Here is a 15637-nt window from a genome sequence, read left to right as displayed (position 1 = left end):
GGGGGGGGGGGGGGGGGGGGGGGGGGGGGGGGGGGGGGGGGGGGGGGGGGGGGGGGGGGGGGGGGGGGGGGGGGGGGGGGGGGGGGGGGGGGGGGGGGGGGGGGGGGGGGGGGGGGGGGGGGGGGGGGGGGGGGGGGGGGGGGGGGGGGGGGGGGGGGGGGGGGGGGGGGGGGGGGGGGGGGGGGGGGGGGGGGGGGGGGGGGGGGGGGGGGGGGGGGGGGGGGGGGGGGGGGGGGGGGGGGGGGGGGGGGGGGGGGGGGGGGGGGGGGGGGGGGGGGGGGGGGGGGGGGGGGGGGGGGGGGGGGGGGGGGGGGGGGGGGGGGGGGGGGGGGGGGGGGGGGGGGGGGGGGGGGGGGGGGGGGGGGGGGGGGGGGGGGGGGGGGGGGGGGGGGGGGGGGGGGGGGGGGGGGGGGGGGGGGGGGGGGGGGGGGGGGGGGGGGGGGGGGGGGGGGGGGGGGGGGGGGGGGGGGGGGGGGGGGGGGGGGGGGGGGGGGGGGGGGGGGGGGGGGGGGGGGGGGGGGGGGGGGGGGGGGGGGGGGGGGGGGGGGGGGGGGGGGGGGGGGGGGGGGGGGGGGGGGGGGGGGGGGGGGGGGGGGGGGGGGGGGGGGGGGGGGGGGGGGGGGGGGGGGGGGGGGGGGGGGGGGGGGGGGGGGGGGGGGGGGGGGGGGGGGGGGGGGGGGGGGGGGGGGGGGGGGGGGGGGGGGGGGGGGGGGGGGGGGGGGGGGGGGGGGGGGGGGGGGGGGGGGGGGGGGGGGGGGGGGGGGGGGGGGGGGGGGGGGGGGGGGGGGGGGGGGGGGGGGGGGGGGGGGGGGGGGGGGGGGGGGGGGGGGGGGGGGGGGGGGGGGGGGGGGGGGGGGGGGGGGGGGGGGGGGGGGGGGGGGGGGGGGGGGGGGGGGGGGGGGGGGGGGGGGGGGGGGGGGGGGGGGGGGGGGGGGGGGGGGGGGGGGGGGGGGGGGGGGGGGGGGGGGGGGGGGGGGGGGGGGGGGGGGGGGGGGGGGGGGGGGGGGGGGGGGGGGGGGGGGGGGGGGGGGGGGGGGGGGGGGGGGGGGGGGGGGGGGGGGGGGGGGGGGGGGGGGGGGGGGGGGGGGGGGGGGGGGGGGGGGGGGGGGGGGGGGGGGGGGGGGGGGGGGGGGGGGGGGGGGGGGGGGGGGGGGGGGGGGGGGGGGGGGGGGGGGGGGGGGGGGGGGGGGGGGGGGGGGGGGGGGGGGGGGGGGGGGGGGGGGGGGGGGGGGGGGGGGGGGGGGGGGGGGGGGGGGGGGGGGGGGGGGGGGGGGGGGGGGGGGGGGGGGGGGGGGGGGGGGGGGGGGGGGGGGGGGGGGGGGGGGGGGGGGGGGGGGGGGGGGGGGGGGGGGGGGGGGGGGGGGGGGGGGGGGGGGGGGGGGGGGGGGGGGGGGGGGGGGGGGGGGGGGGGGGGGGGGGGGGGGGGGGGGGGGGGGGGGGGGGGGGGGGGGGGGGGGGGGGGGGGGGGGGGGGGGGGGGGGGGGGGGGGGGGGGGGGGGGGGGGGGGGGGGGGGGGGGGGGGGGGGGGGGGGGGGGGGGGGGGGGGGGGGGGGGGGGGGGGGGGGGGGGGGGGGGGGGGGGGGGGGGGGGGGGGGGGGGGGGGGGGGGGGGGGGGGGGGGGGGGGGGGGGGGGGGGGGGGGGGGGGGGGGGGGGGGGGGGGGGGGGGGGGGGGGGGGGGGGGGGGGGGGGGGGGGGGGGGGGGGGGGGGGGGGGGGGGGGGGGGGGGGGGGGGGGGGGGGGGGGGGGGGGGGGGGGGGGGGGGGGGGGGGGGGGGGGGGGGGGGGGGGGGGGGGGGGGGGGGGGGGGGGGGGGGGGGGGGGGGGGGGGGGGGGGGGGGGGGGGGGGGGGGGGGGGGGGGGGGGGGGGGGGGGGGGGGGGGGGGGGGGGGGGGGGGGGGGGGGGGGGGGGGGGGGGGGGGGGGGGGGGGGGGGGGGGGGGGGGGGGGGGGGGGGGGGGGGGGGGGGGGGGGGGGGGGGGGGGGGGGGGGGGGGGGGGGGGGGGGGGGGGGGGGGGGGGGGGGGGGGGGGGGGGGGGGGGGGGGGGGGGGGGGGGGGGGGGGGGGGGGGGGGGGGGGGGGGGGGGGGGGGGGGGGGGGGGGGGGGGGGGGGGGGGGGGGGGGGGGGGGGGGGGGGGGGGGGGGGGGGGGGGGGGGGGGGGGGGGGGGGGGGGGGGGGGGGGGGGGGGGGGGGGGGGGGGGGGGGGGGGGGGGGGGGGGGGGGGGGGGGGGGGGGGGGGGGGGGGGGGGGGGGGGGGGGGGGGGGGGGGGGGGGGGGGGGGGGGGGGGGGGGGGGGGGGGGGGGGGGGGGGGGGGGGGGGGGGGGGGGGGGGGGGGGGGGGGGGGGGGGGGGGGGGGGGGGGGGGGGGGGGGGGGGGGGGGGGGGGGGGGGGGGGGGGGGGGGGGGGGGGGGGGGGGGGGGGGGGGGGGGGGGGGGGGGGGGGGGGGGGGGGGGGGGGGGGGGGGGGGGGGGGGGGGGGGGGGGGGGGGGGGGGGGGGGGGGGGGGGGGGGGGGGGGGGGGGGGGGGGGGGGGGGGGGGGGGGGGGGGGGGGGGGGGGGGGGGGGGGGGGGGGGGGGGGGGGGGGGGGGGGGGGGGGGGGGGGGGGGGGGGGGGGGGGGGGGGGGGGGGGGGGGGGGGGGGGGGGGGGGGGGGGGGGGGGGGGGGGGGGGGGGGGGGGGGGGGGGGGGGGGGGGGGGGGGGGGGGGGGGGGGGGGGGGGGGGGGGGGGGGGGGGGGGGGGGGGGGGGGGGGGGGGGGGGGGGGGGGGGGGGGGGGGGGGGGGGGGGGGGGGGGGGGGGGGGGGGGGGGGGGGGGGGGGGGGGGGGGGGGGGGGGGGGGGGGGGGGGGGGGGGGGGGGGGGGGGGGGGGGGGGGGGGGGGGGGGGGGGGGGGGGGGGGGGGGGGGGGGGGGGGGGGGGGGGGGGGGGGGGGGGGGGGGGGGGGGGGGGGGGGGGGGGGGGGGGGGGGGGGGGGGGGGGGGGGGGGGGGGGGGGGGGGGGGGGGGGGGGGGGGGGGGGGGGGGGGGGGGGGGGGGGGGGGGGGGGGGGGGGGGGGGGGGGGGGGGGGGGGGGGGGGGGGGGGGGGGGGGGGGGGGGGGGGGGGGGGGGGGGGGGGGGGGGGGGGGGGGGGGGGGGGGGGGGGGGGGGGGGGGGGGGGGGGGGGGGGGGGGGGGGGGGGGGGGGGGGGGGGGGGGGGGGGGGGGGGGGGGGGGGGGGGGGGGGGGGGGGGGGGGGGGGGGGGGGGGGGGGGGGGGGGGGGGGGGGGGGGGGGGGGGGGGGGGGGGGGGGGGGGGGGGGGGGGGGGGGGGGGGGGGGGGGGGGGGGGGGGGGGGGGGGGGGGGGGGGGGGGGGGGGGGGGGGGGGGGGGGGGGGGGGGGGGGGGGGGGGGGGGGGGGGGGGGGGGGGGGGGGGGGGGGGGGGGGGGGGGGGGGGGGGGGGGGGGGGGGGGGGGGGGGGGGGGGGGGGGGGGGGGGGGGGGGGGGGGGGGGGGGGGGGGGGGGGGGGGGGGGGGGGGGGGGGGGGGGGGGGGGGGGGGGGGGGGGGGGGGGGGGGGGGGGGGGGGGGGGGGGGGGGGGGGGGGGGGGGGGGGGGGGGGGGGGGGGGGGGGGGGGGGGGGGGGGGGGGGGGGGGGGGGGGGGGGGGGGGGGGGGGGGGGGGGGGGGGGGGGGGGGGGGGGGGGGGGGGGGGGGGGGGGGGGGGGGGGGGGGGGGGGGGGGGGGGGGGGGGGGGGGGGGGGGGGGGGGGGGGGGGGGGGGGGGGGGGGGGGGGGGGGGGGGGGGGGGGGGGGGGGGGGGGGGGGGGGGGGGGGGGGGGGGGGGGGGGGGGGGGGGGGGGGGGGGGGGGGGGGGGGGGGGGGGGGGGGGGGGGGGGGGGGGGGGGGGGGGGGGGGGGGGGGGGGGGGGGGGGGGGGGGGGGGGGGGGGGGGGGGGGGGGGGGGGGGGGGGGGGGGGGGGGGGGGGGGGGGGGGGGGGGGGGGGGGGGGGGGGGGGGGGGGGGGGGGGGGGGGGGGGGGGGGGGGGGGGGGGGGGGGGGGGGGGGGGGGGGGGGGGGGGGGGGGGGGGGGGGGGGGGGGGGGGGGGGGGGGGGGGGGGGGGGGGGGGGGGGGGGGGGGGGGGGGGGGGGGGGGGGGGGGGGGGGGGGGGGGGGGGGGGGGGGGGGGGGGGGGGGGGGGGGGGGGGGGGGGGGGGGGGGGGGGGGGGGGGGGGGGGGGGGGGGGGGGGGGGGGGGGGGGGGGGGGGGGGGGGGGGGGGGGGGGGGGGGGGGGGGGGGGGGGGGGGGGGGGGGGGGGGGGGGGGGGGGGGGGGGGGGGGGGGGGGGGGGGGGGGGGGGGGGGGGGGGGGGGGGGGGGGGGGGGGGGGGGGGGGGGGGGGGGGGGGGGGGGGGGGGGGGGGGGGGGGGGGGGGGGGGGGGGGGGGGGGGGGGGGGGGGGGGGGGGGGGGGGGGGGGGGGGGGGGGGGGGGGGGGGGGGGGGGGGGGGGGGGGGGGGGGGGGGGGGGGGGGGGGGGGGGGGGGGGGGGGGGGGGGGGGGGGGGGGGGGGGGGGGGGGGGGGGGGGGGGGGGGGGGGGGGGGGGGGGGGGGGGGGGGGGGGGGGGGGGGGGGGGGGGGGGGGGGGGGGGGGGGGGGGGGGGGGGGGGGGGGGGGGGGGGGGGGGGGGGGGGGGGGGGGGGGGGGGGGGGGGGGGGGGGGGGGGGGGGGGGGGGGGGGGGGGGGGGGGGGGGGGGGGGGGGGGGGGGGGGGGGGGGGGGGGGGGGGGGGGGGGGGGGGGGGGGGGGGGGGGGGGGGGGGGGGGGGGGGGGGGGGGGGGGGGGGGGGGGGGGGGGGGGGGGGGGGGGGGGGGGGGGGGGGGGGGGGGGGGGGGGGGGGGGGGGGGGGGGGGGGGGGGGGGGGGGGGGGGGGGGGGGGGGGGGGGGGGGGGGGGGGGGGGGGGGGGGGGGGGGGGGGGGGGGGGGGGGGGGGGGGGGGGGGGGGGGGGGGGGGGGGGGGGGGGGGGGGGGGGGGGGGGGGGGGGGGGGGGGGGGGGGGGGGGGGGGGGGGGGGGGGGGGGGGGGGGGGGGGGGGGGGGGGGGGGGGGGGGGGGGGGGGGGGGGGGGGGGGGGGGGGTGAGAGGGGGGAGCTGAGGGGAGTGTGGGGGTTTGGGGGCTGGTGAGGGGGGAGATGAGGGGAGTGTGGGGGTTTGGGGGGTGGGGAGGGGGTGAGGTGGGAGCTGAGGGGAGTGTGGGGGTTTGGGGGGTGGGGAGGGGGTGAGAGAGGAGGAGCTGAGGGGAGTGTGGGGGTTTGGGGGCTGGGGAGGGGGTGAGAGGGGGGAGCTGAGGGGAGTGTGGGGGTTTGGGGACTGGGGAGGGGGTGAGAGGGGGGAGCTGAGGGCAGTGTGGGGGTTTGGGGGCTGGGGAGGGGGTGAGGGGGGAGCTGAGGGGAGTGTGGGGGTTTGGGGGCTGGGGAGGGGGTGAGAGGGGGGAGCTGAGGGGAGTGTGGGGGTTTGGGGGCTGGGGAGGGGTGAGAGAGGGGGAGCTGAGGGGAGTGTGGGGGTTTGGGGGCTGGGGAGGGGGTGAGGGAGGAGGAGCTGAGGGGAGTGTGGGGGTTTGGGGACTGGGGAGGGGGTGAGAGGAGGAGCTGAGGGGAGTGTGGGGGTTTGGGGGCTGGGGAGGGGGGGAGCTGAGGGGAGTGTGGGGGTCTGGGGGCTGGGGAGGGGGTGAGAGGGGGAGCTGAAGGGAGTGTGGGGGTTTGGGGGCTGGGGAGGGGGTGAGAGGAGGAGCTGAGGGGAGTGTGGGGGTTTGGGGGCTGGGGAGGGGGGGAGCTGAGGGGAGTGTGGGGGTCTGGGGGCTGGGGAGGGGGTGAGGGAGGAGGAGCTGAGGGGAGTGTGGGGGTTTGGGGGCTGGGGAGGGGGTGAGGGGGGAGCTGAGGGGAGTGTGGGGGTTTGGGGGCTGGGGAGGGGTGAGAGAGGAGGAGCTGAGGGGAGTGTGGGGGTTTGGGGGGTGGGGAGGGGGTGAGAGAGGAGGAGCTGAGGGGAGTGTGGGGGTTTGGGGGCTGGGGAGGGGTGAGAGAGGAGGAGCTGAGGGGAGTGTGGGGGTTTGGGGGCTGGGGAGGGGGTGAGGGAGGAGGAGCTGAGGGGAGTGTGGGGGTTTGGGGACTGGGGAGGGGGTGAGAGGAGGAGCTGAGGGGAGTGTGGGGGTCTGGGGGCTGGGGAGGGGGTGAGAGGGGGAGCTGAGGGGAGTGTGGGGGTTTGGGGGCTGGGGAGGGGGTGAGAGGAGGAGCTGAGGGGAGTGTGGGGGTTTGGGGGCTGGGGAGGGGGGGAGCTGAGGGGAGTGTGGGGGTCTGGGGGCTGGGGAGGGGGGGAGCTGAGGGGAGTGTGGGGGTCTGGGGGCTGGGGAGGGGGGGAGCTGAGGGGAGTGTGGGGGTCTGGGGGCTGGGGAGGGGGTGAGAGGGGGAGCTGAGGGGAGTGTGGGGGTTTGGGGGCTGGGGAGGGGGTGAGAGGAGGAGCTGAGGGGAGTGTGGGGGTTTGGGGGCTGGGGAGGGGGGGAGAGAGGAGGAGCTGAGGGGAGTGTGGGGGTTTGGGGGCTGGGGAGGGGGTGAGAGAGGAGGAGCTGACGGGAGTGTGGGGGTTTGGGGGCTGGGGAGGGGGTGAGAGAGGAGGAGCTGACGGGAGTGTGGGGGTTTGGGGGCTGGGGAGGGGGTGAGGGGGGGGAGCTGAGGGGAGTGTGGGGGTTTGGGGGCTGGGGAGGGGGTGAGAGGAGGAGCTGAGGGGAGTGTGGGGGTTTGGGGGCTGGGGAGGGGGTGAGAGGAGGAGCTGAGGGGAGTGTGGGGGTTTGGGGGCTGGGAAGGGGGTGAGAGAGGAGGAGCTGAGGGGAGTGTGGGGGTTTGGGGGGTGGGGAGGGGGTGAGAGAGGAGGAGCTGAGGGGAGTGTGGGGGTTTGGGGGCTGGGGAGGGGTGAGAGGGGGGAGCTGAGGGGAGTGTGGGGGTTTGGGGGCTGGGGAGGGGGTGAGAGAGGAGGAGCTGAGGGGAGTGTGGGGGTTTGGGGGCTGGGGAGGGGGTGAGGGGGGAGCTGAGGGGCGTGTGGGGGTTTGGGGGGTGGGGAGGGGGTGAGAGGAGGAGCTGAGGGCAGTGTGGGGGTTTGGGGGCTGGGGAGGGGGTGAGAGGGGGGAGCTGAGGGGAGTGTGGGGGTTTGGGGGCTGGGGCGGGGGGTGAGAGAGGAGGAGCTGAGGGGAGTGTGGGGGTTTGGGGGCTGGGGCGGGGGTGAGAGAGGAGGAGCTGAGGGGAGTGTGGGGGTTTGGGGGCTGGGGAGGGGGTGAGAGAGGAGGAGCTGAGGGGAGTGTGGGGGTTTGGGGGCTGGGGAGGGGGTGAGGGAGGAGGAGCTGAGGGGAGTGTGGGGGTTTGGGGACTGGGGAGGGGGTGAGAGGAGGAGCTGAGGGGAGTGTGGGGGTTTGGGGGCTGGGGAGGGGGTGAGAGGAGGAGCTGAGGGGAGTGTGGGGTTTTGGGGGCTGGGAAGGGGGTGAGAGAGGAGGAGCTGAGGGGAGTGTGGGGGTTTGGGGGGGGGGGAGGGGGTGAGAGAGGAGGAGCTGAGGGGAGTGTGGGGGTTTGGGGGCTGGGAGGGGTGAGAGGGGGGAGCTGAGGGGAGTGTGGGGGTTTGGGGGCTGGGGAGGGGGTGAGAGAGGAGGAGCTGAGGGGAGTGTGGGGGTTTGGGGGCTGGGAGGGGGTGAGGGGGGAGCTGAGGGGAGTGTGGGGGTTTGGGGGGTGGGGAGGGGGTGAGAGGAGGAGCTGAGGGCAGTGTGGGGGTTTGGGGGCTGGGGAGGGGGTGAGAGGGGGGAGCTGAGGGGAGTGTGGGGTTTGGGGGCTGGGGCGGGGGTGAGAGAGGAGGAGCTGAGGGGAGTGTGGGGGTTTGGGGGCTGGGGCGGGGGTGAGAGAGGAGGAGCTGAGGGGAGTGTGGGGGTTTGGGGGCTGGGGAGGGGGTGAGAGAGGAGGAGCTGAGGGGAGTGTGGGGGTTTGGGGGCTGGGGAGGGGGTGAGGGAGGAGGAGCTGAGGGGAGTGTGGGGGTTTGGGGGGCTGGGGAGGGGGTGAGAGGAGGAGCTGAGGGGAGTGTGGGGGTTTGGGGGGTGGGGAGGGGGTGAGAGGAGGAGCTGAGGGGAGTGTGGGGGTTTGGGGGCTGGGGAGGGGGTGAGGGGGGAGCTGAGGGGAGTGTGGGGGTTTGGGGGCTGGGGAGGGGGTGAGAGGAGGAGCTGAGGGGAGTGTGGGGGTTTGGGGGCTGGGGAGGGGTGAGAGGGGGAGCTGAGGGCAGTGTGGGGGTTTGGGGGCTGGGGAGGGGGTGAGGGGGGAGCTGAGGGGAGTGTGGGGGTTTGGGGGCTGGGGAGGGGTGAGAGGGGGGAGCTGAGGGGAGTGTGGGGGTTTGGGGGCTGGGGAGGGGGTGAGAGAGGAGGAGCTGAGGGGTTGTGGGGGTTTGGGGGCTGGGGAGGGGGTGAGAGAGGAGGAGCTGAGGGGAGTGTGGGGGTTTGGGGGCTGGGGAGGGGGTGAGAGAGGAGGAGCTGAGGGGAGTGTGGGGGTTTGGGGGCTGGGGAGGGGGTGAGGGAGGAGGAGCTGAGGGGAGTGTGGGGGTTTGGGGACTGGGGAGGGGGTGAGGGAGGAGCTGAGGGGAGTGTGGGGGTTTGGGGGGTGGGGAGGGGGTGAGGGGGGAGCTGAGGGGAGTGTGGGGGTTTGGGGGCTGGGGAGGGGGTGAGAGAGGAGGAGCTGAGGGGAGTGTGGGGGTTTGGGGGCTGGGGAGGGGGTGAGAGAGGAGGAGCTGAGGGGAGTGTGGGGGTTTGGGGACTGGGGAGGGGGTGAGAGGAGGAGCTGAGGGGAGTGTGGGGGTTTGGGGGGTGGGGAGGGGGTGAGGGAGGAGCTGAGGGGAGTGTGGGGGTTTGGGGGGTGGGGAGGGGGTGAGGGGGGAGCTGAGGGGAGTGTGGGGGTTTGGGGGCTGGGGAGGGGGTGAGAGGGGGAGCTGAGGGGAGTGTGGGGGTTTGGGGGCTGGGGAGGGGTGAGAGGGGGGAGCTGAGGGGAGTGTGGGGGTTTTGGGGGTGGGGAGGGGGTGAGAGAGGAGGAGCTGAGGGGAGTGTGGGGGTTTGGGGGGTGGGGAGGGGGTGAGAGAGGAGGAGCTGAGGGGAGTGTGGGGGTTTGGGGGCTGGGGAGGGTGTGAGAGGGGGGAGCTGAGGGGAGTGTGGGGGTTTGGGGGGTGGGGAGGGGGTGAGAGAGGAGGAGCTGAGGGGAGTGTGGGGTTTGGGGGCTGGGGAGGGGGTGAGAGGAGGAGCTGAGGGGAGTGTGGGGGTCTGGGGGCTGGGGAGGGGGTGAGAGGGGGGAGCTGAGGGGAGTGTGGGGGTTTTGGGGGCTGGGGAGGGGGTGAGAGAGGAGGAGCTGAGGGGAGTGTGGGGGTTTGGGGGCTGGGGAGGGGGTGAGGGAGGAGGAGCTGAGGGGAGTGTGGGGGTTTGGGGGCTGGGGAGGGGGTGAGAGAGGAGGAGCTGAGGGGAGTTTGGGGGCTGGGGAGGGGGTGAGGGAGGAGGAGCTGAGGGGCGTGTGGGGGTTTGGGGGCTGAGGGGGTGAGAGAGGAGGAGCTGAGGGGAGTGTGGGGGTTTGGGGACTGGGGAGGGGGTGAGAGGAGGGGGATCAAGGTGGGAGGAGAGCGTGAGAGGAGGAGCTGAGGGGTATGTGTGGGTTTGGGGGCTGGGGAGGGGGTGAGAGGAGGGGGAGCTGAGGAGTTGGGGTAGAGGATCAAAGTGGGGGAGGGGCTGCGAGAGAAGGGATTGGGGGCTGGGGAGGGGATCAGGGTGGTGAGAGGGGGAGCTGAGGGGAGTGTGTGGGTTTGGGGGCTGGGGAGGGGTGAGAGAGGAGGGGCAGTTGAGGGGTTAGTGGAGTGGGGGGGATATGAAGGCATGGGGGTGGGGAGTGTATGTGTGCACATAGAGCCCCACCAATCTGTGGATGTTCGTGGACCACCTTCGTGGATCGGCACCGGATACAATTTTTTGTACTGGCGCAGGGCTGTGTGTGGGGCTGGGGGAAAGGAGCATGTGAGGGAAATGGACATTTCAGAGGAAGGGAGAGTTGAAGGTGTAGAGGGGAGCTGGGGGCATGTATGGGGCACATGTGACTGGAGGGGGCAGCTGGGGCAGAGAGGCTTTGAGGGAGGTGAGAAGAGGTACGTGGGGGGTTGTGAGGCCACTGAAGGGGTAAGTGAGGGGACTGGGGCATGTGAGGGTACTAGAAGGGGCTGCATGTGTTTGTGGCTGGGCAGGGTGAGGGACTCAGGGGTTGTAGAGGGTGGCGATGAGGGTGTAGGTGAGTAGAGAAGAAGCCCCTGGATGCTCTGGCAGTGGGTGAGCTAGAAATGCTCATGGAGGATGGATGGGGGGAGGAATGGCAGAAGAGTCAGGGCTCTGTTGTATGTGACATGCTGCTGCTAGGGGTGGGCAGGGCTGTTCCAAATGATGCATGACACCATGTCAAAACCGGACACCAAATATTTAGCCTCTCTGGTTGCTACCACTTGTGTGGCAGGGGACCTCAGAGAAAATTCCTGTGCGGTGCCTCTCATGTGAGGATCTCAAAATGCTTAGCAGAGTTGGGTAAGAAACTGAGATGTAGAGAGACAGCGACTGGCCTGTGTCAAATGGGTGCCGGAGCTCGGAGTACAGGAGTCCGAATTGCTGTTGCTCTGATCCCCAGATAACACGTAGTGAATACAGTACTTTAAAGTTCCACCATAGCTATGCTTCCGAATGCAGTCAAACCTCACTTATTTGAACGAGAAGAGGGAGATGTGGAAATGAATACGTAGGGGATTTTACTGTTGAGGGGTGTTACCTTGTTTCTGGCAAATGGGAATTTTGGATAACCAAGGTCTCAGCAAAATGTGGCTTAGAGGGCAGACAGTGCTATTTATCCTGAAAGGTTATGTTGATATTTTTCTCTGGTGGGGAAAATCAAAGCGGGGGGAATAGGTAAAATGGGACTGTTACTGCTACAGAAACACTCTATAAAACTTTCCAAGCCCCCAGATGGCTTGTTGGAGCGTTCTTGCAGGAGTTGGCTCATTTCCTCTGTGTTTGGTAACTGCGCTGTGTATGAGAGTCGCTGGGAACAGCTGTCTCCGCTAGGAGATTCTAAGCTTCAATTAGCCTGAGTGGAGATGCCACTAATTGTTAGCAAGTGAAATGCAAGTGTAAATTAAACGTTAAGTGAGGCTCAGCCTGCAAACGCTGAAGGTATTTTATTTAGGAAATAAATATATAGACATCAGTACCCTAGAGTAACAAAGGGAGAGAGCTTAATCTTCCTATATAGGCACATTGATCGGCAGATGTGCTCTTGGATATTTTTGACGTCACTGTTGCTTTTTATGACTGACATTTCAAAGTGGACAGTGTCTTGGTTTGTAACTCAATCATTCAATATCTCTGGCTGGCAGGAGCCGCCACATACGGCGGATGCATTGGGTTAGCAGTTACAGCCACTAGAAAGCGGGTCTGAGAATGAATCCAGCTCTGTATGCTAGCTCCACGTAGCTGTTGCAGCTGGAAGGAGCAGATCATAAGAACATTTTTGAAATGTTAATTGGTTGCTTTTCCAATAGCTTTCATTTTTTCTAAATATTAGGTCTGTAAATGAATCCTGGTTAACTCATGCGATTAACTACAAGTAATCGCGATTAATTGTAGTTTTAATCGCACTGTTAAACAATAGAATACCAATTGAAATTTATTAAATATTTTGCATGTTTTTCTACAGTTTCATATATATTTTACAGTATTCTGCATTGTAGTTGAGATAAGAGTGTATATTTCTACAAATATTTGCACTATAAAAATTATAAACAAAAGAAATGGTATTTTTCAGTTCACCTCATACAAGTACTGTAGTGCAATCTCTTTGCTGTGAAAGTGCAACTTACAAATGTAGATTTATTTTTTTTGTTACATAACTGCCCTCAAAAACAAAATAATGTAAAACTGCAGAGCCCACAAGTCCACTCAGTCCTACTTCTTGTTCAGCCATCCCTAAGACAAACAAGTTTGTTTACATTTACAGGAGATAATGCTGCCCTCTTCTTAGTTACATTGTCACCAGAAAGTGAGAACAGGCATTTGCATCGCACTTTTGTAGCTGTCATTGCAAGATATTTATGTGCCAGCTATGCTAAACATTTATATGCCCCTTCATGCTTCCATGCTGATGACGCTCATTTAAAAAATAATGCATTAATTAAATTTGTGACTGAACTCCTTGGAGGACATTGTATGGCCTCTGCTCTGTTTTTCCTGTATTCTGCCATATATTTCATGTTATAGCAGTCTCAAATAGTGACCCAGAACGTGTTCATTTTAAGAACACTTTCACTTCAGATTTCATAAACGCAAAGAAAGTCCAAATGCAAGATTTCTAAAGATAGCTACAGCACTCAACCCAAGGTTTAAGAATCTGAAATGTTTTCCAAAATCTGAGAGGGGCCAGGTGTGGAGCAGGCTTTCAGAAGTCTTAAAAGAGCAACACTCCGATGCGGAAACTACAGAACCCGAACCACCAGAAAAGAAAATCAATCTTCTGCTGGTGGCATCCGACTCAGATGATGAAAATGAAGATTCGTCAGTCCACACTGCTTTGGATTGTTATTGAGCAGAGTTTGTCATCAGCATGGAGGCATGTCCCCTAGAATGGTGGTTGAAGCATGAACGGACATGTGAATCTTTAGCATATCTGGCACGTAAATATCTTGCGATTCCAGCTACAACAGTGCCATGAGAATGCCTGTTCTCACTTTCAGGTGACTTTTTAAGCAAGAAGCTGGCAGCATTATCTCCTGCGAATGTAAATAAACTTGTTTCTCTTAGCGATTGGCTGAACAAGAAGTAGGACTGAGTGGACTTGCAGGCTTTAAAATTTGACAATGTTTTATTTTTGAATAGTTTTTTTGTGCGTAATTCTACATTTATGCATATCATGCACTTTCATGATAAAGAGAAATACTGTTTTGTTTTTTATTGCAGTTACTTGTAATCAAAAATATAAAGTGAACACTGTACACTTTGTATTCTATGTTGTAACTGAAATCAATATATTTGAAAATAAATGGTATTCTATTGTTTAACAATGCGATTTAATTTTTTTAATCACTTGACAGCCCTCCTAAATATTTATATTTTTAGTACTAATCCTGAGCACTTTCATTGCATTTCTCATGCTCAAAGAGCTCAGTAAACACCTGGGGTGGGTAGGTATGTAGGTAAGATGATGGTTGAGTTGACTCACGGAGTGCTTGAGGCCACCATTTTCCAAAGTGACTTTTGGTTTTTGAGTGCCCAAGAGGAGAGGCTTTGGGCTGGATATTCAGAGGTGCTGAATTCAGTGGGAGCTGTGATTACTCAGTGCCTCAAACTCAGGTCCAAAGTATCTCAAAATTGAGCTTGTCACCAACCTTGTACAGCAGAACACTAGAAAGCCTCATCTCCTGCCTCTGCCCTCTAACCACTATCTAATGTTACCTCTTAAATAAATCCAGTGCTAGGCAAGGTGCTGCATTGACAGCCATGGGTGCAGAACTGCCCCTCTTTATCCCTGGACAGCACAGGCAATAGCAGGGTAAGTTGTGGGTTGTTTTTTTTTTCCCTTCCCCCCTTCAGTTCACATGCCTCAGCCCTGACGGCTAGAGCCCTGCAAATCTGGGGATATCTGCTTTTTAAATAGATAGATCTATGTATCTCCTAGAACTGGAAGGGACCTTGAAAGGTCGTTGAGTCTAGCCCCCTGTCTTCACTAGCAGGACCAAGTAGTGATTTTTACCCAGATTCCTAAGTGGCCTCCTCAAGGATTGAACTCGCAACCCTGGGTTTAGCAGGCCAGTGCTCAAACCACTGAGGTATCCCTCCCCTCTGCAGATGCAGTTGTATTGCTGGCCATCTTTGCGGATTGGCTGCTGAGCTAGATTTTTGTATCCGCACAGGGCCCTACTGATGGTCCTTCTTCCACTAGGGATGGGAAATGTGCCCATGGGGCATCCTACCCTTGTAGGAGGGGGCAGCAGCCTCTGCTGAGATTGCCAGCAATGCAGATGGCCAGTGCCAACTATGGGAGTGGATCTTATGATGTGGGACCCACCCATTCATTTGAATTTGTTTTCTGCAGGCCACCAGTCAACCAGTGATGGCTGGACTGGTGTTAAGCTGATGGATCCTCTCTTCTCTGGGTCACCAGGCTCTGAGGCTTAGATCCTCAAAGGTGAGTTCCATTGGAAGTTAAGAACCTAAATACCTTTGAGGATGTGGGACTCAGTTACTTTCCAGCAGAGAAGTGCCGTACAAAACTTGAAAGACTTCAGGGTACTTTTTACTTGCACTTAAAAATGGCTGAACTTGGCAAAAATCAGCTGGACGCTCTTTAGGGTTGCAAGTTGACGCGGGCAGCATCTTTGACAATGAGCTAGTAAACAGGTGGACGTTTTTTTTTATTGGAAATAACCAGCTGTAAAGAGTGGCTAAAGGAGGATACAAAGGACCTTAGTAGCTTTGAAAAATGCTTTTTATACAAAAGCCCTAAACACAGTCTGAGACGTCGCCAAGGAATTAGTCATCTGCTGCCAGTAAAAACATGAACTGATCCTGGCACCCTTGTAAGGAAAGTGGTTTCCTTTCTGATAAAGGAATAAACCTGTTAGCTGACTATATTGATAGTCCTTCCCCCAACCAGATTTCCAAGATGCAAAGTTTTTTTCTTGAAACCATGACTAAACTGAATGGATAAACAGAAACATTATGTGAAGCACCAAAAAAGCCCACAACCCCGTAAGGTTTGGATTTGTTGATGGATGAATAATATGTGGCTGGGACAACATCATGTTGCTTACAACATGGCTTTATAATCTGTGACTCAAGCAGGGGGTGGTTTACCCAGCCAGGTGCTTCCTTGCATTTGTCTGGTTTCTCTTCTCGAATATTCGTTTCATGCTTGTTTTGACTTTGCCCTCATGCCTCCTCCCTACCCTGAAAAGTAAAGCTGGTTTCAGTCATTGAAAGTAGGGTTTATAATGGGAACTGAAACTTAAATATATGATCATAAACCATTACTTGACCTCACACTGCTGCTCGATTTCGTGTTTGGCATGAAACCAGCCACTGGAGGCAGATCGCAGGGAAGATACCACTGTGATTATGATCAGTATCCACTTGCATTACACTTTACTTCTGCTGAGTGGAAATGTGGTCTCTGCTCTCCCCCCCCAAGCCTCCATGTTTGTTCCAGCACCCAGATGTTTTCCAGATACCCAGTTCGTTTTGTATTTTATTTGCATGTGTTTGGATAACAGTTGTTTTTGCTAACACTTATCAGCACCACCAGAAGGAAACTCTTAAAAAATAAATAAATACAAATCACTAGGCTTTCTTCTTGCTCCACTGGTGGCCTCGTTTCATGCCTTTGCTGCTGCTTTGGGGAACTGCTGATTGTCATGACGGGCTGCTCCCATGGTTCTGCAGTTTGTTTCTTTGTAGGTGTATCTCCAATGGCAAGATGGTGCAACTGACTTCTTTTATGTTTGCTTGTCAAAGAGGGCTCTGGCTGACTTCTTGTTCATTAGCCACGTGTCTCGTTGTGACTGTCTCTTCTCTCCGGCCCTACCCTGACATGTAAACTTA

The 15637-nt window shown here is 70.2% G+C and overlaps 3 protein-coding genes across 5 annotated transcripts in view; 1 reads left to right on the top strand and 2 right to left on the bottom strand.

Annotated features, from left to right (window-relative positions):
• Nucleotides 1-15637, top strand: part of PAK4 (p21 (RAC1) activated kinase 4) — a 115697-nt gene that overhangs the window by 6942 nt on the left and 93118 nt on the right. The window contains exons 1-2 of one of the 3 annotated variants that reach the window (XM_050928458.1): nt 13239-13589; nt 14133-14225. The exons of 1 other annotated variant lie outside the window; for it this stretch is intronic. The gene's annotated coding sequence lies outside the window, so the exon portion shown is untranslated. Of the gene's footprint in view, nt 1-13238; nt 13590-14132; nt 14226-15637 lie in introns of those variants that run through there. One more of the 3 variants, XM_050928457.1, reaches the window with a different exon arrangement.
• LOC127037156 (basic proline-rich protein-like) lies at nt 410-1492 on the bottom strand (the record flags this gene model as incomplete). Its single annotated transcript, XM_050928676.1, has 1 exon — nt 410-1492. A coding segment is annotated over one exon (1083 nt), but the record flags the coding sequence as incomplete, so codon positions are not given.
• Nucleotides 1663-3159, bottom strand: LOC127037115 (basic proline-rich protein-like; the record flags this gene model as incomplete). Its single annotated transcript, XM_050928611.1, has 1 exon — nt 1663-3159. A coding segment is annotated over one exon (1497 nt), but the record flags the coding sequence as incomplete, so codon positions are not given.

This window comes from Gopherus flavomarginatus, chromosome 18, assembly GCF_025201925.1.
Source record: "Gopherus flavomarginatus isolate rGopFla2 chromosome 18, rGopFla2.mat.asm, whole genome shotgun sequence".
Classification (NCBI taxonomy): domain Eukaryota; kingdom Metazoa; phylum Chordata; order Testudines; family Testudinidae; genus Gopherus; species Gopherus flavomarginatus.
This window is presented reverse-complemented; position numbering and strand designations above follow the sequence as displayed.